This window comes from Orbicella faveolata, unplaced genomic scaffold, assembly GCF_042242905.1.
Source record: "Orbicella faveolata isolate gen_17 unplaced genomic scaffold, um_ofav_v1 contig_14, whole genome shotgun sequence".
Lineage (NCBI taxonomy): Eukaryota > Metazoa > Cnidaria > Anthozoa > Scleractinia > Merulinidae > Orbicella > Orbicella faveolata.
In genome coordinates this window covers 6156765-6181403 of record NW_028301541.1, presented here as the reverse complement: position 1 = coordinate 6181403, position 24639 = coordinate 6156765, and the positions used below count along the sequence as shown (strand labels likewise).

Here is a 24639-nt window from a genome sequence, read left to right as displayed (position 1 = left end):
GAGGTCAGACAGGATGGAACGCTAAACACATAACTACAATACATCAAAAATTAATCTGATGATTTGATGCTACAAGACTCCAAGTGTAGGATTCTTGGACAGATAGAATGGCGATAGGCTATCAGAGGTTGCTTATTTAGGGCTTAACTGTCGTATTAAAAAGAGATTCGTGTTCTTATCTGTTCCAAGATTGACAGGGTCTGGATGAAGCCCAGAATTTTTGCCCTTGCTGTTTACTCAGGTGTTTACTAACGGGGAGGTGCATGTGTGCCATAAAAAAGCTATCAGGCTACAACCAGAAACGAGAAAAGTCCAACTGATTAAAGAGTAAGATAGATATTGTTTGACATAAAAAGTTAAGACCGGGTTACCTTTTTTTCGAGACTACCAAAAGTGACTCAAAAGTACAATAGTTCTTATAAACTCTTGGTCTTCAGCCATCGTAACTTGATTAAAAATATAACACAAACAGCGGTGATAAACAGTATAAAAAGCTTTTCAAAACATTTTAACGTTATGCTTTTGAAAATGTATGTTGACTAGCATACAAAACGTCAAGTTCATAAAATGCATGTTTTTAAAATGTTTAACACTGCTGTCTGTGTTGTAATACTGAGTTCAGTCTCAAAAAAGTCGCCGAAAAATTTCTGATCCTTAAAGAAAAATTAGCCCATCTCTATGCAAATCCCTATAGCCATCACAGAGCTCTCTGATAAATATCGCTGCTGGTTATCAAGCGTATTTCTTGTTGTCATTGGCAGTCGCAGTAAACAACAAGATAAGTCAATGTTTACTCCATTCACCCTGGAAGAATTGAATAGAAACTTCCAGACACCGGACCCCATGGGCATAAAAATGTCGTTTATTTCCCATGAGGCCATTTCGATGTACTGCTTTGCAACCGCGCCGGCGGTCAGACATTACTTCAGTGCACTGAAGCTTACCTTGTAAATATTGCTACATTTTGAGCCTTTTTTCTACTACTTTATTTAATTAGAACGCCTTCAGTCGCCAGCATGATGGACGAGGAGTTGATGTGCGAAAGTCTGATGAAATGGGTAGGCTACTCTGATGAAATCCGAGTCGAATGTCTTCTTTTTGTTTCGTTCATTTAACTTTTGTTCATTAATTGGCGATGCCACAATCTTGTGAAGAATTCATAAGTTATTCTTGCGCTCATATTGTGATATTGCCGAGCAGGGTAACCTCCTTCGTGTTTTTCCATTTTAATAGGTCAGTACCTTTGAAGGAATCAAAGCTCCTCATAAAACTGTCGTGGAATTAACTGACGGTGTTGCCCTCTGTGAATGCTTGGCTGAAATGTAAGTGAGCAAGACTAAGTTGGATGAATTTTATTTTTGTGTACTTGTACAATGTCGAAAATACATGTTGGACCTGAATGCCTTCGGTGATATTGTCCACTTCCGATTCTCTTTCATAGTAATTGATTTCTTATAATTACTCATAACACTGATTTGTCTGGCTCGTCAGCTTAATTGTGACCACACAGCTTTCGTTTGAATGGCTGGTTATAATCCGAGGGTTGTACATATATATAGATGCACCTTGTACAGATTAAAAAAAAAGCAACAAGGATGTATGTAGCAACATGTAAAGAAAGTCTGGTCTGATAGCCTGGGGCTACTGGATTTGCAATCAGGCTAGTTGATTCTGTGTTTCACTTGCCCATTGGGCAATTTAAGTTTCTTGGGAAACTTTTTGACGAATTTTTATTTACAGAAGTACCATAAGAGAATGACTTGAGTTAGCACATCATAGTCACAGATTGCCTAAAGGGCAATCCTGCAAATTGGTTTTCCTTGCTCCCTAATATAATCACACTCTGCTTGATGACATTCAGTATGACTATTCACACACTAAGGTTTATTACCGTTAATCCTCGAATTAGCACCTCCCCCTTGAATAAGCACCCCTCCTATTGGCTGAAATTTAAAATAAGCACCCCCCTCAAATAAGCACCCCCTCCCCTCCCCCCATTTTGTGGATGAGTAATGAGACAACAAAGGATGTATAGCTTTTTAAGTCGATAAACAGCTTATATTGTTGTTTACGTGCAGATGACGTACTGAAAAAAATGATCATGTCAGGCCACGATTTGGTAAAAATTATGTAAGGGCCACCTTTGAATAAGCACCCCCTGTCTTCTCCTAAATTTAAAATAAGCGCCCCGGGTGCTAATTCGACGATTTACGTATATACAGACTTAAAAGTTAGCACCACCTTGTACAGTATAATAAACAGTACCACACAAAAGTATTTACTGCTCAATAGTTTTCATTTGAGTTCTCTCGTAGTAGGGTTTCAGCCATACACCTAAAAATTTGAACCATCTTGTATGGCATAATAAACAGTACCACATGAAAGTACTGCTCAGTAGCTTTCATTTAAGTGGTCACACACTAGCGTTTCATCTGCACTTTGTACATATATATGCAAATGTAGTACGTGAAAGTTCTGCACTGTAGCTAGCATGCATAAACAAAAGCTACTAACAATAGCTGTAGCAACAACTTGAAGCAAAAAATAAACAATTACGGCATGTGAAAGTGTCACTCAATAGCTTTTATTTAAATTATTACATACTGGGAAAGAAGGTCTGCAGAGAAGTTGCACCTGGGCGCTTCTAGAGCACAACTCTGTTGCCCAAATTATGTGTACGTGAAGTTTTTGGGAACATTTTTGAGGAGATTAACATTATAGAAGTGTTGTTTGTAAGGGATGAAATGTTTTTGGGGCTAATAATGACAGCTAGCACATGTACATGTACATCATAGTTACATCTTGCCTGAAGGACAGGCCCTAATTTTTTTTTTCTTTTTTTGCACCCTGGTTGGAACAAATTGAAATTTAGACATATTAGTTTTTATGAGGGATGAAAACTGAATTATGTGGGGTAAAACCCTTGGTATAAGGTTTGGAACCAACAACAAACTCGGTTCACATTGATGTGAGGCAAACACTGTTACATCATTCTGTACCATCCCTGCATATTGCATTCCTGAATATTGTTCTCCATGGCTCATATGACAGTGATTAACGTGGTTTACATGTAAAACATTGTTAGTAATAAATAATTTATAATATAGAATATTGAATTCTGTTAATTAGTGCTCCAGACTGGTTTGATGATGAGTGGGTTTCAAAAATTAGACATGATACAGGAGATAACAGGAGACTCAAGGTTAGTAAAATTTTCCTTCAGTCTTTTGCTAATTGTAGTATGTGGCGTTTGTATTAATCTGTAGCAGAGCCATTCAAGAATGGAACTCATTGCCTAGCAATGTTTTAGATATAACAAAAACTTCATTATTTAAGAAAGCACTTTGTTTAGAATAATTGAATTCTAGCTAGGATATCTATTGTATTAATATTAATAATTGTATTTCTTTTTCTTAGTTAACTTCAAATGATGTCACAGTATTTCTTTATTACATATATTATATAAAATTATTTTTAAGTCTTTTATCTCCCCCCTATCTTTTTACTTTCAATGTGTTGCAGTGATGGGCATCTCCCTTTGCAGGACCACCCTAGATGTAGCCTCATGGTTGATATATTTATCTATCTTTATACTCTGGATATTGTATTGTGTTCTAGGTAAACAACCTTAAGAAACTTGTGAAAGGAGTCCATGATTACTATACTGAGGTATGTATGCTAGAAGAATTTATGGATCATGTGTACTTAAAGCATCTGCTGTCAAGTGTTGATCGATACCCTTGACTGACACCCTCGATTGATACTTTTGATCAACCCTCCATCGTCAATCAATTGATACTTGATTGACACTCCATCTGCATCTCAGTGTACACTCGATCGGCACTCCATCCACCTCTTGGTTGACAGTCAACTAATTTTCGATTGATGCATACGAGTTGGCTAACTATGGACCGACGGTTGATCAAGTTTTGATTGAGTGTCAACTGAGCATCGATTGGGGTGTTGATTGAGTGTTGACTGAGGTGTTGATTAAAGGTATCGATTGACACTCGTTGGAGGATGCCTTTGGTACACATGATCCAGATTTACCATTTGATTTTTGTGTGGCTGGAAGGATGTCTTATTTCTGTGAGAATATTTCCACCCACTGAAATGCTTGCAAATTGTTAAATGTTTCAGGTGCTGACAATGGATATTTCAGGATTTCCCATGCCTGACGTCAGTGCAATAGGTACAGTACATACTGCAATACATGTTCAGAATGATGTATGAATAATTTTTCTTTTTTTGCAAACTTAGTTACAACAGTGTAGTACTAGATATTGCTTGAAGTCTTCTAAAAGGATCAGGCACAAAAGATGTGCTGGATGGATGCCCCAATTCCAATAAATACCCAGCTATTCTGATTGAATCACATGTACAACACCATTAGAGTACAATGAGATCAATGGTGGTTTGAGATCTTTATCTTTATATCTTTATTACAATTCATGGCATTAAAAATAATTGCATCTGTCCCAAATGTAATTTCATGTGCCAGCAAAATTCTCTCAAATAAAAAAACTCTACTTTATTTTAAGTAGATGCACTCCTTGCAACCACTCTGACTTGTAAACGACCAGATGTAATAATATTATTATGACCACATTTGTGAAACGCTGTTTGTACCAGTTGTCACTCAAACTCTGTAATGAAAAGCTTTCATAAGTGACCACTCCCATGAGTGGCCACAACCACCAATCAGGAAGTGACCAACTACAGGTCTTACCCTTTGTTTTTATGCTCTCTTAAGGGACCACTCCAAGAGTCTGTTTCTTATATTATGTCATCTGAATAAGTGATTCTGTGAAGTTCTCAATCCTTGTGGATAAGTACGCTGTACAGATGTGAACCTGTAACAGGCAAAATAAAGTGATTTTTAACATCACAGCAACTAGACTATTAACAACTATAGATTTACATTTTGCAAGCTTTGTGCTAATTAGTTTAAAGCTCTAATTTATAAGCGACCAGTCTCTATTGTTTCATTGTGTGGCTGCTTACAAGAGCCAGTGACCAGCTCCAGTTACAACCACTTTTTCTGAATTTACAAGAGTTTTGACTGTATTCAGGTGTTACATTTCAATCAAAAACCTAGCGGTTCTCTTTCTCCAATAATAACCCTCTTGAGTTCCCAAAAAGAAATACTGCTAAGTGTCTCAGGCTCTGACTTTACTAAATCTCTACGGTACTGATAATACTGATGACTGATCTGCATGCCTTTATTTATGTTTGTGATGTTGCAGTTGAAAACTTGGACATTGCTGAACTTGGCAGACTTTTGCAGTTGGTTTTGGGCTGTGCAGTTAACTGTGAAGACAAGCAAGGTACTGTTTTGTACATGTATGAATTCATGATCAGTACTTGTATTGTCATTGTGTTGCTCACCCAATTCTAACAGAATGTCTTGTTGTACTCACAGAATACATTCAGGTTATTATGTCTATGGAAGAATCTGTACAACATGTAGTTATGATGGCAATTCAAGAGGTCAGTTATTGTCTCCATTTCAGTTTGTACTGTGCATTAACTTTGCAAAATTATTTACCAAGCAAATATATCTGTTTATGTTTTGAAAAATTGGTTGACATGGTTAACCTTTTTGTGTTTTGGTAACAGCTGATGACAGCTAAAGAAGGTGGCTTACCAGGAGGAGACAGTGAAATGTTCAAAGAACTAGAGATGCAGGTAAGGTCTCCCCTTAAATTTTGTCATTTTCTAAATTTATTCAATGTAACTTTAAACTGGATTATTCACAGAATGTTAGGTGGTTACCTGTGATGGGCTAGGAGAGGAGTTAGCAATACCCCCATGTACATGTAGCTGTTTCCTGTCATAAAAATTGGCCTCCTTAACCTTTTCCGCAATATATTATGGTATCATTCAATAAAATAAATGTTTTATCTGTTTAATATAACCAGCACAAGAGGACACTAGAACAACTGAGCAGTATTGCAGCTGAAAAGGAAGAACTCTCCCAGAGATGCCATGAATTGGATGAACAGGTAGATAAACAAAATTGCTTTTCTTCAGCACTGTACTCCAGGCATGTTGAAGGAATGTGACTCATCATTTTGAGCTTATAGGGCTGTCTGTAAGGGTTGGTCTAAACCTTCTTATTGATTTTGAATTGCAGTCACATAACAGTGTACATGTAGTAGAATGTAGTGTTAAGTTTTGGGAATGTAGTGTTAAGTTTTAGGAGTCCTAAAGAATATTTTCCATAGTCCTCATATTCAGTTAATTGATCAACTGTGTATCTTTTTACTGTAGCCAGTAGGAAAATGTTTTGTTGTCCTTTGTTCAAAAGAGGTCTTTTGAGAGCTTACATAGAGCTTAATGTTAATTGACAATTTAGCAGATTTAGTGCTAGAGGTTAATACATGATTTGTGTGTAAACATGTATTCGATGACAATTTGCTTTATTTGTTACTTTAATTTAATATCAGTTTAATAATCAACTCTATACACCAGGCAAAAGATTATCTGACGTAGTTTTAATTTTCTTAAAAAACCATTCTCAGTTTTCTTGTTTGTCTTTTGATTCAGTTGTCCTTCATTAAAGAACATGAGGGTAGCTTACAGTTGGAAAATGACAGACTTAGAGAAAAGTTAAATCGGCGAGATGCAAGTGGTGACAGAGATGATGATATCAGGTAAACTAGCTCTAAATCCTTTTGTAAGTGGCATGGTTTTGTTTGGACATGTTCGAAGAGGCCTATTTGATATTTAGGTAGACTGGATTGGCATATTAGGGAAGAGGTCCAGCTTAGCAAAGGAGAGGTAGTCTACTAGATAGGGGGTATAAAAGTATGGATTGAGTTAAATGGCATTATCAAGAGAGTGATGGCACCTAATGGAGAGGGGATGTGTGAAAGAAGGAAGCCTAACAAAGGGGAGAGTAATTACTGGAAAGAGGCCTCAATAATTCAGGAAGGGGCCCCAGTGTAAGGGGTGCGGCTACTTAAGAGTGATAGAGCGAAGGTCTGTCATAGAAGGGGCACAACTGATGTTGAGAGAGGACCCACCCTATATTTTCTATTAGACTGGGATTATTGGAAAGGGGCTTAAATCTGTCAGACAAGAAAGAGGTCATTATATTTCAGAGGCACAGAGCTTTATTGTTACACATGCACATATATGTGACGGACCTTCATCTGTACAGTGTAAGGTCTGTAGTCAGTGGTGGTGTTGCAAAAAGTAAGAGCTCAACAGAGAATGGGCTTATTATAGAGGGAATTAAACTCCAGTGGTGGGAGGCATAACAGTCAGAATTATTGACAGGGTCTGTTTGAGAGAGGGAGTTAAGGAATTGGTGTAATTATAAGGAAAGAGCACTTAACAGAAAGTGCATTATGTTATTGTTAAGCTACTCTATTTGGGGTTAGTCTGTGATAAGGAGTGGCTTTGTGGGATGGGCAATGAAAAAATAGAGATCTATGTACATCTAATGTGAATTGTAATTGGAAGGAGCATTTTATAAATGATTCCCACTTGGTCATAACTTTAAAGTTCAGTATTCATTAATTAACTTGAAGGGTGAAAGTACATGTACAAAATAATGTTTTACATGTATGAGAATTTCAGCTTCAAGAATTAGAACATAACTTAATAGAATTTATTTTAATTACTGGACAGGTACAATCAACATTACTTATTTACTTTTGGGTTTACGCTGTATGTCGGTTCTTCTCTTAAACTTTCTGTTGTTTTAATATTAACTTGGTTGCCTTTACAAGATTATTCATTTTTAATGAGGTTACCTGCTGATAAATAAAGCCCCTCCTTTAATACAGTCAAAATAATTATAATTCTTATTAGTTTAAGTGTTGCTGTTTCCAGTGAGAATGTTTGGTCCAAGGATCAGGTTTTAAAGACACTTTTAGCATTTCTCTTGCTATTAAAATGGTCATTTTGTGCTCATACTGTAAATCATTATTTTACGCAATGTTAAATTAAATTTGTGAATATTGTCATTCCTAGTTTTTCCACTCAGAGACTGCACCAGCTTCAACAGCAGGTGGAGCAGCTTAAGGAAGAGAATTATGCTATGGAAACTTGTAAGTAAAACTGTAATCATTAATAAAATGCTATAATTGCAATTTAGCTATAGTACACCATAGAGATAGCTAAAGAAAGTTCATCTTGTAAAGAAACAAGTAAGCTACATTTACAAAATTAACAACCCATCCATGTATCGTTTGTCTTTGTGCTTCGGTAAGATCCAAAGAATTGAATGTTTTATTTTACATCTTGTTACTATGTATATAAATTGTACATTCATCAATATTTTGTTGTGAAAAGACTTTAATCTGTGTTTTGGTATAAAGAACTCTCATGTTTGATACAGGTTTTTGCCTAAAAAGGTGACAAACTGTATTTAGCTTTTGTACACATGTACATCTGATGCATGCATGCATGCGTGTACTGTTCAATTTAAACTTTAAATTTGTGATTAATGTTAGTAATGTCATGTTATGTGAAAAAACATCAGATTCAGAGAGGAGTACTTTTATTATTGGTTTTGTGACCTTTGGTGGATGCATAGTTAAGGTGATTCCCTAGTAAAAGAACCCGCTGTAGATTTCCAATGAAACTTGGTATGCTGTTGTTTAATACAGGACAAGGAGATATTAAAAGCACAATAAGAAGAGGGGGTCACCGTGCTTGTTTTCACCCCACAATGCTGACATGCAAATACGGTTATTTAGATGACTTTTGGTAATCTCTGTGCGCAACAATTAAGCTCAATTATTTTTCAATGCAGCGTGTTATATCACACAGAGTTTAACTTTCTTTGATTGTTTATTCTTCTATGTCCCAGAAAAAATGCATTCAAATACCCTGCAATTTTTTATCCTTTAAAGGAACTTGATTTGGACATGCACTGTTGGGCCCGTTATGTCTCCCTCTGCAGTATTTATTTCATTTGCCATAACAGTACATGTAGTCATAGATTTCTGCTAATTTTTTTCTCAGTTATTGAGGATATTTTTCTCATTGAAATTATGAAAAAAACGTAGGGGTCACCGTGCTCGTTTAAGAGAAAACGAGCATTTATTTCGCTATCAAGCTCAGTTTGAGGGAAATCTCTTACATTTTGTACAAGCACATGTTCATGTATGTGCGCTAGTGATGCAAAAATCATGCACAGTAGGGATGCGCAATGCAATACTAAGAATTATGTTCAGCTAGACATGCAGTTTTCTAATGTTAGATTGAAAATTTTGCTTTCTTTGATATATTGTACAGCAATATCATTCATTCAACATGTAATTTTACAAAATTAATGGTGCTTAATACTTAAATTAATTTCAGCGCGGGATGAGTTTAAAATCAAGTACGAGCAAATGGAAAGAGATGTGCTGCTATTAAATGAACGGGTATGGTACATTTGTCTCTCTCACTATTTTAATTGATAGTTTTGCTCACTGAATACTCTTTTTGTTTTCTGTACGACTTGTTATGCTGCCACTTGGGAATCATGTATTGTTTGTTTGCATGTTCTTTGTAACAAGATTTATTCACATGTTGTAATACTCTGTTCTGCGATCCACTTCCTGTCCAAAGAATGAACAACTGCAGAGTTTGGCTGAAGAGTCTCAGATGCTAAAAGATGAAATGGATGTGTTGCGGCACTCTCAAGAGAAAGTGGTATGTACATTATTTTGAGTAAAGCAATAATTAAGGATAATCTTTATATAAAAATGATAATGTACTTTGTATTATGCAGGTAAGTTTTGATAACCCTTGAACTGGCTTGTCTTTGTTTATCAGATAAAATATGAGTCTACAATAGAGCTCTACAAGAAAAAGTTAGGTAAGTTGAGAGAGAATATGGAATGTTGACGCAATGGACTTACTATATGTACCCCTAGATTACTGACATTACAGGAAAAAAATATTAATAAAATAATGATCAGCATGATCTGAAAAAGACATGCAAAATCAAACTGTATTTTTCACTTAAAGTACAATGTAATTTTTAGTTTAACTAAAGACATTCAAATTAAACTTGTGCACTTGTACAAATCCTTTCTAAAGCTGCTAATTTCATTTGATCTTGCAGAGGAACTGTCAGACATGAGAAAACAGATGAAGGCACTGGAAGAGAAAAATGTGACATACATGAAAGAAACCATGAATTTACAAGAGGTACACACTACAAGCTTGTTTAAATGCACGAATAAATTCAGTTGAATCTTTCTTCATTAGATACTCTGGGGAAAAGCCAAGTGGCCACTTTAGGAAAGTGGTGTTAGGCCAAGGTTTGACTGAAGTTCAGCTAGGCTGTAACCTTTTTATGTTGAATTTTAAGAAATACTTTTGGCTTCTCCAAAACAATGGAATTTTTTGTGGTACAACATTGTACAACTTAACTGAATGTCATATGCAAAAAAAAAGAAAAATCTACTGGATTGTTTTATTAAAAGCTATTGTTTTGTAAGTTTTCCAATATAAATGAAAAGGAATGCTTGATCTCTTAAATGTTGAATATCCTAACGATTTGTGCAAACATGTACAAAGAGATACTTAACATAATATAACAAACACAAAGACCATATTTTCCAAACATTGAGATCGAAGAGAGTCGAAAATACGATGCAGGCTTGAGTATTTCTGATGAACTTCAAGGTGTCTGGAAATGTGGGCAAACACTGTCTTGAGTTTTTTGATAGTCAAAGATCTTCTCGATCGAAACTTAAACTAAGGAGAAAACTGAGAAATAACATCGTAAAAATCTAAGCTATTATATAAGGATCAGATATCCAAACACGTTCATGGCCATGATTTCCTTTGTTTAAACTCGACGAATTATCAATGAGTTCAGGAATTGTGGCAAATGGGCGATGGCACATCTAATAATAGCCTGTGAGCAGGCTCTGCACATGGCAAGAAAGAAGGGAAGGAAAGGGGAAGAATCTCCCTTTTTCCTTTCATTCTTTCTTTCCCTTCAAGGAGCCTAGTCGCAGGCTAAACCAATAACGAAAATACATGGACCTGCATTAACCAGAAAAATTAATGAATGAATGGTTGATTGAAATGTTCATGATTTTATTTAATGGTACATATAATTGTTTATGATGTTGATCTTGCCAAATATTTTGTTGTTAATAGGATCTTCGAAAAGCCAACTCACTGAAAACCCAAGTTGATACTTACAAGAAGCAGGTTAGCAATGAAACGTAAAATGATTTCTGTCAGTGATACTTGCATGACATTATACATGTTGGTTGGAGCTGTGGTATGAAAGCAGAGCTGTGTGTGGGTTTTAACCCTATCACTTTTCTCTCCTGTGTGGCATTTTTTTAAAACCTTTATCTTACAATCTTTTGGTGTAATTTTTACAGTGCATTGCAAGATGTGGCATGTAATGCTAAAACAAATACATGTCCAAATAGTATTTTTGATCAAACTGTCAGCAGTTTGATCTTTGCTGCCCTGAAATGCATTACATCATGTGTGTGTCCTGGAACTTTTTTGTAGAGGTGGCAATACAATTTCTATTTTAGTGACTTCAATTCACCTTCGCCCCACCCTCTTTTCATGTAGTGACTGATGTTTGATCTCATGGCATGCTTTTTATTCTGTTATTTTTAGGTTCACCAGCTGCAAGTTCAGGTCTCAGACTTGCAGAGGAGAGCTGACAAGGTACAGTGTAAATCACTCTGTGGAGGAATAACTTAGCATAATAAACACGTAACGACTGGTCTAGAAGGAAACAGCTAATTTTGTTTCCCAAGAATCTAAATGTTTCTCGAGGCAGAGCCAAGGGAAACATTGAGACTTGAGAGAAACAGAAATAACTGGTTTCTTGAACGACCAATCATTGAGTGATTTGTTATTAACAGTACAATGAAGACATTAAAAGAATTCATGTGCAAACGCTGTCAGCAGTCAACATTTAAGGGGAACTATGCACTGTTACCCTCTGCATCACAGATTTTGTCATGTTGTCCATTGGGAGACTTTGGAGGAAGCAATTTTATAGTTAAATGCCTGAACTTGTAAGAGCGCTTCTTGTTAGGGAAAAGAATTCATGATATGTTACAATTCAGGTTATTTATGGAGTACAGTAAGAGCCTTGACCATGATTGAGAGTTTTGAGAACACATACCGATACTAGTCTCTGGTGATAGAGATACAGAGTCTAGCCTTTCTGTTTTCTACTTGGCTACATCTACATGTAGTGTTAAAGTAGTGTCACAGCTGAGTTGGAAAACCGTAGCCTATCCTAAACGTTTCACAATCATTTAATCAAAGGAGAACCCTTACTTGCCAATAATCAACTCATTTGAATTTTTTTTTTTGAAAACAGGCGGAGTTTGAGGCAAGGAAGGCGAAAGAGAAAGTCTCAAACCTAGACGGAGAAAATGAAGTAAGTTCTTTTTTTTCTCAGTAGAAAACCTTTCCACTGGGTATTAATAATGTCCATGTGTGAGATTCAGAATTGTTTATTCAAACATACATGCAACGATTAATAATAGTAGGAGGGAGGTGTATTTAATTTATTTATTTATTTATGTATTTTTTTGTTATAGCGTCTACGGCAAGAACGAGTTAAGTTAAAAGAGGAAAATGAGGAACTACAACTGGCTCAAGTAGCAGGTACTATACATGTGTATACTATGTTTGTACGTACAGCTGTAGTGCATTTGGTTGTGCTAGTTTCTGTGATGTGAAGCAAACGTAGTGGAGAAATCTATCTGTGTTTGTGAGTACTCCACTCCGAGAAGCAGATGATACCGCGGTAGTCTGTCCTCGGTTTTTTTATTCAGTGTTTTTCAGCCAAAACATTTGCTGGTACCCAGTTAGAGTCGACTATAGGTTCATGAGAGTGAAGTGCTTTGCCATGACTGCCAAAGAACAAATTACAAAGAACTTGACCAGGCTTGCTATGTAAAATGCATGCTTTACCCTTACATGTTCAACAATACCCTGGAGTTTGAATTGTATTGATATTTAAGTTGATCGTAGTGATTTTTAAAGGAACTTTATTTAATTATATTGGAAGTATATAAATGTATAGTTTGCTTTCAATGTTATTGTCACTTAGTTTGTTGGATATACATTTTTTGATTTATTCGTGTACATATTTTCAGGTTCTCCAATGCGTCAACTGTCCCCTGGTACCCCTCCTAGTGATGATTTTGACCTTGGCAGTTCTATGTCTCCAGAAGTGAAGTATGCAAGATGTTGAAAGTGTTTTTCAAGCTTGAATAAACAGATGTTTTCTTCGCATAGACTCATCTGTATTCCGCCACTTAAGAAACTGTATAGTGAATAGTCCAGTCCAATCCGATAAGTTTTTAGCCTGCGTATCAGTGAAGTGTGTTGTTTAGCGTATTAGCACAGTGTACATGTTGATGTAGTTAAGTTCATGTTTATGCAGTAAGGCACATTTCACAGGTAAAGACGAATGAATGTAGTTACCGTTATACAGGTCATGAGTTTCAGCTAGAGCGGGTTTCCATTGAATGCGGTAAAACCGAAACAAAAGTAATTGCTCTGGCCAATCTCAAAGGACACAGACAATCTATCTAGCCAATCAAAGCTCGAAGTATACACCTGTAGCTGACGTGAAGCGCGGGAAAACTTGTGCGAACGAGTCACGATCGGTTTTGGTTTTACTTCTGATTGGATGACAAAGTGGCGCGAGTTTTTTTAAACCAATCGCGTAGCGCAGTAATGTCTAACTAAAGCCAATGCAAATTGTTTTTGACACTCAAGTGAAAACCACTCCGCCTTGATATCGATTTTTTTTTTAATCACAGGGAGCGGATTCTCCGTCTGGAACATGAAAACAAGAAGCTTAAGGAACAGAAGGAAGGCGAACAAGAGGAACAGGTACTGAACTTCAAAGGATTTCATTTATCGGTTTGTTCTTTGGATGCAATATTTCTTTTCTTACTACTGTTTGTTGTAAAACTAAGAGGTCTGTTAATAAGAGAGGTCTCTATCTTGTTGTCAGAATCAACTTCTCCAGAGTCTTCTAAATGATGCCAATGAAAGGAAGGACCAGTTAGAGAAGGAAAACAGGTGAGTTAGGAACTCAAGCGTGGAACAGCACGGCAGAGAAATGAGTATTAAACGCTGTCGGTGAAAAACCTCTATCAGTTAGGGTATTTTTCTTATCTCAGCTTCCACTTTGTGGGTGTCCTTTGCGGACAGCTTTCTCGAGCGATCTCTTGATGTCACAGAAACGCCCAAACTTTCCGTCTCCTGTTTGCGTCTTTAGAGCGGAAAAACGTACTAAGCATGCGCGAGTTTTTACCGCACGCCAGGCTTAAAGTTTGAAAAAATCTTTTGATGGCGGGAATATCTTCCATCGTGTAAACTAAGAAGTTACAACCTTTATGTGCTTTGCCAATTTTCCCGGTCAGTGGCAACATTTTAACGTCACTAATGGAAAGCTGGTGTATTGATTTCGTGGGGAATCTATCAGTTTTTTTTTTCGGACAAAATAAACCTAAAGAAGGTTTGCGAACCCTTTATTTCCTCGCGGTATACAAGAAATTTCGGTGCAAAGACATTTTTTTTCCACAAACCCTCTTTACATATTGCATCCATATAAGCACACCACTGAATATATAAGCGAGAGAGGTTCGCAGCAGGCACGGCAGCCTTGTTTTCTTAACAGTGAAATGTCGAAGAAAATTCATGCTCGCCCAAGTATGAATAAGTCAACCGAGCGACATCCTCCCGTACCTTATTATCAGTCCGTCATTCTTTCCACCATTGCTTTTCCTGTTGCAGTCTGCATTTTTACCTGAGCCTGCAAGTAGGACCAGGGACGTGCAGAAAGCTTAAGCTCTAAAGTTTGCGTCAGATTGTGTGCTGATGCGGGCTATTGTCTGTTTTTAAACGATGATAATTACTCTCATCGCTGAAAAAATTTGCCAACAGAGAATTGAATCAGAAGCTGATGGAAGCCGAAAGCGAGCTTGATGACGTCAGGAATCAAAAGAGTGCTGGTGAGATGGACAAAGATACTGAACTTGGGAAAAAATACACGGATCACTTGTAAGTAGAACTGAAACTAGATCAAATTTTGAGGTATGTAGCTTATTTAGGAAGCTTACTTCCATGATCTCATGTATTCAGTTTGTCTGCAAACTGATTTTTCAAGCGGTCTTTGACTAAAGTACTCTTGCAGGGACAAACTCAAAGTGGCAAGCGAAGAATTGCAGAAAAAGAAGGCATACATTGACAGTTTAGAGCCAAAAGTGTCAAGCAGTGGTGAGTGAACTGTATGCTCAAATAAAAACTATTGAGCAATATATTTTCATGTTGTACTGTTTATCATGCTGTGGTAGGTGGCTCTAACTTTAAAGTCTGTGGATGAAACCCTAGTGTGTGACCATTCAAATGAAAGCTATTGAGCAGTACTTTCATGTGGTACTATTTATTATGCTGTACAAGTTGGTTCTAACTTTAAAGTCTGTGGATGAAACCCTTGCGTGTGACCATTCAAATGAAAGTTATTGAGCAGTATTTTCATGTGGTACTGTTTATTATGCTGTACAAGGTGGTTCTAACTTTTAAGTCTGGATGAAACCCCAGTGTGTGACCATTCAGATGAAAGCTATTGAGCAGTGCTTTTATTGCTTTTTTTGTTCTACCTTAGCTTTGCATTTGGAGATGAAAATTATAACTCTCCGCATAATTTTACTTGAGTCTATACGTGTGGTACAAAATTTTCCTAATAAATTGTTTGTTCGACAGCGTGTAGTAGTTATTTCTTTGTATTCTTGTGTTTCAGCGGAAAAAGTGAATGTGCTTCAGGAACTTCTGAATAAGAAAGACCAAGAAATGAAAGTTATGGAAGATCGCTACAAGAAATACTTGGAGAAAGCCAAGAGTGTACGTTTTTTCGTGCAACTGTCGTTCATTGTACTTCTCTTTCATGGTCTTCAATATTTGTTCCAGTTGTTTAAATCTATTTGGTCATTGTTGTTTGGCCTGGAGTTCTTTCCATTCAATAATGGCACAGTAGAATCGAGTTACTATTCTTTCTTTGCCTTGTAAAGTAAATGTTCCAAATCCTTGCCTGATAAGGTTAAAGCCTTTGTCGTAGTGGTGGGTCTGCTCTTGAAGTTGTTTTCATGTATTTCAGGTCATAAAAACATTGGATCCCAAGCAAAATGCAGGATCTCAACCTGAGGTGAATTGTTGTTTTCTCTCTGTGTTTCTTCCGTGTTGAGGTTGGTGATGCTATAACCGAATAAAATGAATTAGTGTAGGTAATCGTATGAATGTGAGTGCTATTAAGGATTTACACTACGAGTGATATTTGAAAACTCTCTCAAAATTGCAGAGGTTTTTATACGCGAAGTCGGTTCCTGGTCAGTCGATCAGCCCCTAGCCGGTTAGCCTCCAACCAGAAGTCGATTGGCCCTAATATTGTTATCAACTTCTGGTTGGGGGCTTAACAGTTAGGGGCTTATCGACTTTGGGGCTAAACGACCGGTTATCGATTACTGCAGTGCAAATTAAGAATTAACGATAAATTGGCCTGCTCTCAGCCAATCATAATGAAGAAATTTCTCAGTCATATAATAAATTTGGTAATCCCTGGCTTTTGCTGGGGGATACAGACGTCTGTTTTCGCACGTACACTTTTAACTTAACTGTCTCTAATGAACCAAGATGTAGTATTCTACTCTAACACAACAATAGAGTCTGGGACGATTTTTATTTTTCCGTTCTTCTGCATTGTACTTCTGTAGGTTCAACTGCTTAAAAATCAAGTCCAGGAAAAAGACAAAATTATAGAACATTTGGAGGTGAGTGGCCTTAGTGTTACTGGTCACAGAATTGAGGTAAATAGATAGATACCCTTTATTTTAAAACGATAAGAATTGAAGTTACGAAGCTTGTGGGGTCGTTTGTACCTAAAACTTAGTATCTATGACTAGAATATAGTTAGGTATAGCTAGGTTTATGGTGTGGTTGTTTTTAAACATGCGAAACGAGAGACCTTCAAATCAAAGAACGAGTACGTGGGTGACGTACTATGTTCAAGTCAATCTCATTGTTTTTCCCATTCTCTTTCTTGACGCTAACCAGCAAAACCAGAGGTTCTGAGAGCGAGATTGGCGTGGCGTGACGTGGCGTGTATTGATAGGTTTAAAAACTGAAGTCATCCTCATATTTGCCTTGATACTTTGATGACCAACCTATTTGACGCGTCTACAACTGTTTTTTACTCGCTCATCTATTTCTCTCATTTCGTCCGTTTCAACATAAACTGAGAGATTTAAAGGAGCTACGTCACGCTTTGCGCAAGTTGTTCTGTTGTAGTCCGTGCTAATCTTCTCCACCCTCAACCATCCTTCTTCCTTCTTGGTTTATTATTATCTCTTTGGTGTTTTTCTATCTTAGTAAACTATTATTTTCAGGTTTCCTTCAATTTAAAGGTAATTTTGTACGCGGCCAAAATAACTTTATTGAAAATACCGTGGCTGAGATCCTTTAAACCTTGACTGATAAGCACTTGGATTCATTTCTGTTTATTTGATGTTGGCGTCTTTGTTTCTTTGCAGCGAGATCATGAAAAGATGAAGATAACAAGAGAAAGAGAAGAGAAGCTAATAGTTAGCGCTTGGTATGAAATGGTAAGTATTTTCTCTGCCGGGTTTGACACAATTTCGTTGAACTTAAGGTGATTTCCTGTACGTCTAGGAAGGCACATCTTGAAAATGTTAAAATACTTGTTCGAAATCCACTTTAATTTTCCTTAAACTTAACCATCGTTCTTTCTCTGTAGTTTGTTATTGTCTCTTTGATGTTTTTGTTTGTTTGATGTTTTTCTATCTTTACAAACTATATTTCGAGGCTTTGCCTTGAAGGTCGCTCGTTAAACAAAATGAAGAAGCACCTTCCATGTAAAGTTCTAAAACAGTTTAAAACTGTTCTTGTGAGTCTAGTTTATGGTTGATTTATACCCCGTTAAGCTCCTTTGACAGCTAATTCTTATGACAATCACGTTCAGTCTCAGAAGAAAATTGTTTAAGTCCTTGAGTCTACAGATTGCCTTAGACTTTCAAAGTAATGAGGCCATATTCGTATTCTCGGTAGTGGACTGGACCTAGCTTGCAATTGAGGCTCACGAGGGAGAATATCATTACAAAGAGATTGACTTCCCGCTAGCCTCACTTTCTAGCTAGTTTCAGTCCAATACCGAGAATAAGATGAATCATAGAAGGTGCAAAGCCATGTTATAATGAGTTATAATGTTTTTCCAGGGCATGCAGCTTCACAGGAAAGCTGCCGAGGAGAGGTTATCAGGGAACACAGGTGGAATGTCCTTCTTAGCTCGACAAAGACAAGCTTCCAGTCGCCGCTCTACACCGAATAGAACACAGCAAGCGAACGCTGTCTCTTCCAGGTCAGTACGGCATAAATAAAATAACTTGAGCCTGCAGTGGATCTTTTACTGGTCAGTGTAGTGGCTAGGTAACCCACATGTTTTTCGTCATGGTAACGTCTGGTGCTGGTGAACGCGGGAAATTTCCCAGATGTCGACCCAGCGTTACGCGTTTTATGACCTGCCTGTTTTCTAACCACCAGTCTGTTAAAGTTTGGCTCAATGTATTCTCTGCATGAAAAAGGAATTCTGCGAGATTCAAGCAATATCTGGTGTGACGTCTTTTCACTTTAAGTAATAATTATATCACACACAAAAGACTGTTTGACCACATTTCCAATACTGGAAAGAAGAGAGTTGGAAATTACGACGCGTAGCTGAGTTTTGACGGACTTCGAGGTGTTTGGAACACTCTCTTTAGTGTTTAATAAATTATATCTTCTCAATCGAAACTAGAACTAAGGAGAAAACGGGAAAATAAAATCGTTAAAATCTATGCTAATTAAGATCAGATACGGCCATAATTTCCTTTGTTTAAACTTGATGGATTATTGATGAGTTTAAGAAATCCCTTTCCTAACCTTGAAATCTTTTAGTTGATCTTCTCTTTGTAGTGTAACCAAGAACGCAAAATCGTTCTGGACTGACTTTCGTTGTTATTGTTTTGCAGGGACACATAGCTCTAACATGATAAAAGGAATTTGTCGCAGTTTCCTCTTTTGTAAAAAATTTTATCGAGGACCTAACGGAAAAATTAGTAACTGCTGCCCTTTAGTTTCTTTGTCTCATAACTATGGCAGAATAACAATTGAGAAACCAGAGAAGGGTCTAGGCCAAACCAGTGAATAAAAGAACCTTTGTGTATAATCCTCTAATATCAAACGCAAAATTCTCATTACTTTTCAAATACATTTTATTTAATTCTCGTTAGGAGAATTAAGTTTTCAGTCAAGACGTCAAAAAGTTTTCACCAATCAATGATTTGACGTTTCCATGTCTTTCTTGGTTTGGCTAAGACCCGATTATTTATTTTTTTCTGACAAATGAGACGAACTAATACATGACAACGAATTAGAGAAGAAAACGTGAAATTTTTTTCTCTACTTTGAGTTTGCTCAGGGCAAAGAATAGTTAAATCAAAGCAAGAAGGGCGCATTTTGCTGTTCCTGGACATCGATTCGTGGTGTGGAGGATGGACACTGTAAACTGTAAAAGGCAACCTGGTACCATAGCCAGAGTTTTATTTTATGTATATATGCTTGTAGCAAGCCGAGAGGCTGAAAAGTTCGGATACATAGTTATTTTGAAACGAATAATGAATGTAAGATGGGCATAACTTGGAGTTTACCTGACATTTGCATTACACGAGATAGTTTCCTTGTAATTGCCAAGGACGTCGGTTACCTTCAGATAAACAGGTATTGATTTTGATTGGTTGATTAATTGGCTAATCAAAATGGATAATGACGTCACTGGACAAATTTCCCGGTAGTGCAGCAAGTCGCGCAACAACCTCGTTCCCAGGTTCCCTGGGAACGAGGTTGGTTGCGCACGCAGTAGCTGTCTTTGATAGTCGTGTGTCGCTCCAACATGAAAGATGCCTCAAGACGTCGTACAGGAGACCAAGAAAAGCGCGTTGAAAAACAACGTCATTACACGTTTGACATGAGCTCAAAATTGAGCCTTCGTTTGTTATGGTTTTAGGATGTCAAGCGAAGTCGTATTGCTGTTGTTGTGTTAGTTTGTGCCATTTGAAATACTGTAAACTTCCGATAACAACGCAGCCCAAAAATAAGCCCTCACTCAACAACCCTAAGAAGACATCTCAGGCTCACTAATCCTTCCGGTAAAAAGCTCCCTCCCCCCGCCCCCCTCCGGAATATACTATTTTGTGTCTAGATTTACGTTAGGAAAAGTGAAATCTCATACGATGATAAGCTTACTATTGAAGGGTGATGTTGTCTTTTGTGCCATTACATCTTATTTAGCTAATATAGAACTTGCATTATGTTCACACCATGTTGTTTATAGCTATTTACCATGCGTCATTCTTGTATGCACCGGAACGTTTTCAAGCGGAACATCCCTTCCCAAAATGAAGCGCCAAGTTCCATCCGGAACCCCCCCCCCCCCCCTTCCTCACTTCCTACCCGCCCCCTCAATCAAAAAAGTCATTTTGAATAAATTTAAGCCCAGATCTTACACTAGCTATACGGAATTATTCGCTCTTAGAGGTTAACATTAATTTCAGTAATGTCATGTACTGAGGAATATTAATGCTGCTTATGCCGCGCGTAATGTTTGTGATTGCGAAAGCGTACACGAAATTCAAACTGATTTGTAAAATGTTCGGGAAAAGGATTTAATGGCATTTTTGTATAGTCAATATTTTACTTTAATATAAATTATTATTTCTTATTTCCCTTGGAGCTGTTTGTTTAATAGTGTATCCCCAAAGAATATTAAAACCTAGCCCTGCTTTAGAAAGTAAGTTGCGAAGGTGAAAGGTTTGTTTTTCCATTCGAAAAAATTTATTAACGAGAGCTTTCTTACAATTGGGGCTCGCGCTTTGAGTAGTGAAGTGTTAAGTTTAATTTACCTTTACCGCTCTTAAAATTATTAAACATGGTTGCCATGGGTCAAAAAAAAAAAAAAAAAAAAGGAAATAAATTTAATGTCACGGACAACTCGAGGAATTTAGTTTCCGGTCGGGGAAACTTTGAATTTCTCGTCAAATTTATAACGATTTCTATTCTACGTTTTCTGCAGGTTTTGAAAATAAGTTTTGGTAGAGATCGTCTTTACCTATCCCACTTACGGCTTTTGAAGATTTTCTTATGCAAAACAGTTATTGGAAATTCAAAGCGTTGGTAAACTGGCAATTTTTCACTTGATCAGTCTTCTATGGTCAATGCAAATTGTTTTGTGAGCCGTGAAAAGTGGTGGTATTCGTGGTTTCTCGTATGGCAACGTTGTTAGGTGGTTCAGTCACAGCAGTGTCAGTTTTGAGTCGGTGGGAAACTTAACGTCGAATTGTTTTCGCAGAAAGCTAGTTAGGTCTTATTCAAACTGAAACTAACCCCTTTAAAACAGTTATATTTAGCTTTAGTTAAGGCAGGCTCTTGGTTAAGGAAATTAAGTACACCATATGAATAACCGGGAGGTCATCTGTATGTAAACGGCTTCTAATAGCGTGTTATATCGTTGGTGTACAACTTTATTTTTGTAAATGAGTCAAATATCCCTTACGCTAGTAAATGAAATGCGTACCAACCTTACGTTGCAGTTTCTTCTTTTAGTAGATAGACATTTCTCTGCAAGATATATTTTACAAGGGACTGTGTACATACTAGCCTGTCTGCATTGGGGACGGTTGGGTTTATCTAAGTTTTGGACAAGATCAAAACCAACAGGATATGTATTCAAGAGTACCGTGAACATGATTTTTGATTCTGCAGTTGCGGTAACGTGTTTAGTTCCGAGGCAGTAAAGTAACATGGATTTTGATGTAGCGAAAGTGCTGACTTGTCCTGAACAATATGAATCCCATGGGAAATGTAAACAAAGGTTCCTAGCTTGACAGTAAAATCAGTCGATTTATGATCTATGCAGAAACGCTTTCTGGTCTAAGTGCGAAACAATTATAAATTATTGTAACTGGTTTGGACCCAGGAGTATCAGTAGTTCGTATAATGTGATCGTCCGGGTGAGGGTAGTTCTTAAAAGAATAGGCCCTTTGCACGATCCGGTCACATGGTACAAAAACACACATGCTGGTGAGCAAGCTGCGCAGTGGGACTTCCAAAACAATGCAACTCGCACCAGTCCACCTGGACCCGCCTTTGGTTTGGAAGTCCCACTGCGCAACTTGCTCACCAGCCTGTGTGATTTTGTACCATGTGACCGGATCGTGCAAAGGGCGTATTGTTGCTGGTGACTGACGTTTCGACAACCTGAGCAATCTCATTCCAAGAAAATTCGTTCCCCTTGACCAGCGGTCGGAAAACGAGAGCTCTGGGAGCAACCATTTCAGGCATGCGCCATAGATGCAGACTGCGCAGTGAAACCGGATGGCCAGAATCACCAGAATTCGGTTATTTCATAATGGTTGCTCCCAGAGCTCTCGTTTTCCGACCGCTGGTCGAGGGGAACGAAGACTCTGGGAACGAGATTGCAACCTGAGCGGAAGTCATCTTCAGAGTCAAGTGAATAGTGTTTGTCATTCGATGATGTTATAAGTCTGGTCCGTTGAACGTGATTGGTCAGTTTAGCCATGATGGTATTGGCTTGAAGACTCGTGTAAAGTTTGTCATCAGTCACTGGTGGGTTTCAATCCGTCTATTGTTGGTCAAATTGGTCGGTTTTTTGGTCCGTCTATTGTTAGTCAAATTTAGTCGGTTGCGCCTATTGTTAGTCTAATTAAGCCGAAATCGCGTTAGATCTGCCTGAAGAGCTGGCAAACAACAAAGAATACAACACAGCAACAGGTAAGTAGATTTTATTCACAAAATGTTAGAATAATTGACTTTTCAAGCAAAACCGTTGCATTCGGTCCGTGCACGGTTCGTCCACTCATTATTTTAAATTTTATAATCTATATTCAACAACAGTAAAAGCCAATGTAGTGTCTGATTTCAATTTTTTACTCCATATTCTACCAATACAGAACCTTGTTTTACCTGAAATACATATCGTTTTATTATATTTTAAATCAAAACCACTTTGCCTGATTAATGTAAATAAAAAAAACGTCAAAATCTACAAAAATTGCCAAAATTTAATAAATAATCATTACTTTACTTCTGCACTATGATAACAAGCGAAAAACAAACCAACTTCTGTTTTATCGTTTTTCGTTTTATATACAGATTTAAACAGAAAAATGAAAACGGCAATCGACTTCTGTTTTATCATTTTCTGTTTTTTTCCCCAAACTAAAACAAATAAACGAAAAACAAAAATCAACTTCCGCTTTATCGTTTCCTGTTTTTTTGCCCAAACTGAAACAAATAAACGAAAAACAAAAATCAACTTCCGTTTCATCGTTTTTCGTTTTTTGCCCAAACTAATAGAAATAAACGAAAAACAAAAATCAACGTCCTTTTTATCGTTTTTCGTTTTTTGCCCAAACTAAAGCAAACAAACGAAAAACAAAAATGGACTTCCGTTTTATCGTTTTTCGTTTTTTGCCCACACTAAAACAAATAAACGAAAAACAAAAATCAACGTCCGTTTTATCGTTTTTCGTTTTTTGCCCAAACTAAAACAAAAAAACGAAAAACAATAATGGACTTCCGTTTTATCGTTTTTCGTTTTTTGCCCAAACTAAAACAAAACAACGAAAAACAAAAATGGACTTCGGTTTTATCGTTTTTCGTTTTTTGCCGAAACTAAAACAAACAAACGAAAAACAAAAATCAACTTCCGTTTTATCGTTTTTCGTTTTTTGCCCAAACTAAAACAAATAAACGAGAAACAAAAATCAACGTCCGTTTTATCGTTTTTCGTTTTTCGCCGGAACTAAAAGAAAAAAACGAAAAACAAAAATGGACTTCCGTTTTATCGTTCTTCGTTTTTCGCCCAAAGTAAAACAAATAAACGAAAAACAAAAATGGACTTCCGTTTTATCGTTTTTCGTTTTTTGCCCAAACTAAAACAAATAAACGAAAAACAAAAATCGACGTCCGTTTTATCGTTTTTCGTTTTTCGCCCGAACTAAAACAAAAAAACTAAAAACAAAAATGGACTTCCGTTTTATCGTTTTTCGTTTTTCGCCCAAACTAAAACAAAAAAACGAAAAACAAAAATGGACTTCCGTTTTATCGTTCTTCGTTTTTCGCCCAAAGTAAAACAAATAAACGAAAAACAAAAATGGACTTCCGTTTTATCGTTTTTGGTTTTTTGCCCAAACTAAAACAAATAAACGAAAAACAAAAATCGACGTCCGTTTTATCGTTTTTCGTTTTTCGCCCGAACTAAAACAAAAAAACTAAACACAAAAATGGACTTCCGTTTTATCGTTTTTCGTTTTTTGCCCAAACTAAAACAAAAAAACGAAAAACAATAATGGAGTTCCGTTTTATCGTTTTTCGTTTTTTGCCCAAACTAAAACAAACAAACGAAAAACAAAAATCAACTTCCGTTTTATCGTTTTTCGTTTTTTGCCCAAACTAAAAGAAATAAACGAAAAACAAAAATCAAGGTCCTTTTTATCGTTTTTCGTCTTTTGCCCAAACTAAAAGAAATAAACGAAAAACAAAAATCGACGT

General features: G+C 36.9%; 1 protein-coding gene across 3 annotated transcripts in view; it reads left to right on the top strand.

The window, feature by feature from the left end:
* Window positions 1-912: 912 nt before the first annotated feature.
* LOC110068436 (protein Hook homolog 3-like) overlaps window positions 913-24639 on the top strand; it is a 73993-nt gene continuing 50266 nt past the window's right edge. For all 3 annotated transcript variants that reach the window (XR_016206335.1, XM_089286376.1, XM_089286375.1), the window contains exons 1-26: window positions 913-1058; window positions 1234-1322; window positions 3130-3202; window positions 3619-3669; window positions 4141-4192; window positions 5247-5327; window positions 5423-5490; window positions 5620-5688; window positions 5922-6005; window positions 6550-6656; window positions 7984-8060; window positions 9319-9383; window positions 9571-9654; window positions 9778-9820; window positions 10070-10155; window positions 11119-11172; window positions 11602-11652; window positions 12320-12379; window positions 12543-12609; window positions 13104-13185; window positions 13776-13848; window positions 13973-14040; window positions 14908-15024; window positions 15158-15240; window positions 15764-15864; window positions 16118-16165. Coding sequence is in view for 2 of the 3 variants with exons in the window: in XM_089286376.1 (XP_089142502.1) it covers window positions 1017-1058; window positions 1234-1322; window positions 3130-3202; window positions 3619-3669; window positions 4141-4192; window positions 5247-5327; window positions 5423-5490; window positions 5620-5688; window positions 5922-6005; window positions 6550-6656; window positions 7984-8060; window positions 9319-9383; window positions 9571-9654; window positions 9778-9820; window positions 10070-10155; window positions 11119-11172; window positions 11602-11652; window positions 12320-12379; window positions 12543-12609; window positions 13104-13185; window positions 13776-13848; window positions 13973-14040; window positions 14908-15024; window positions 15158-15240; window positions 15764-15864; window positions 16118-16165 (1875 nt within the window). In the remaining variant the exon portion in view is untranslated. The remainder of the gene's footprint in view (window positions 1059-1233; window positions 1323-3129; window positions 3203-3618; window positions 3670-4140; window positions 4193-5246; window positions 5328-5422; window positions 5491-5619; window positions 5689-5921; window positions 6006-6549; window positions 6657-7983; window positions 8061-9318; window positions 9384-9570; window positions 9655-9777; window positions 9821-10069; window positions 10156-11118; window positions 11173-11601; window positions 11653-12319; window positions 12380-12542; window positions 12610-13103; window positions 13186-13775; window positions 13849-13972; window positions 14041-14907; window positions 15025-15157; window positions 15241-15763; window positions 15865-16117; window positions 16166-24639) is intronic.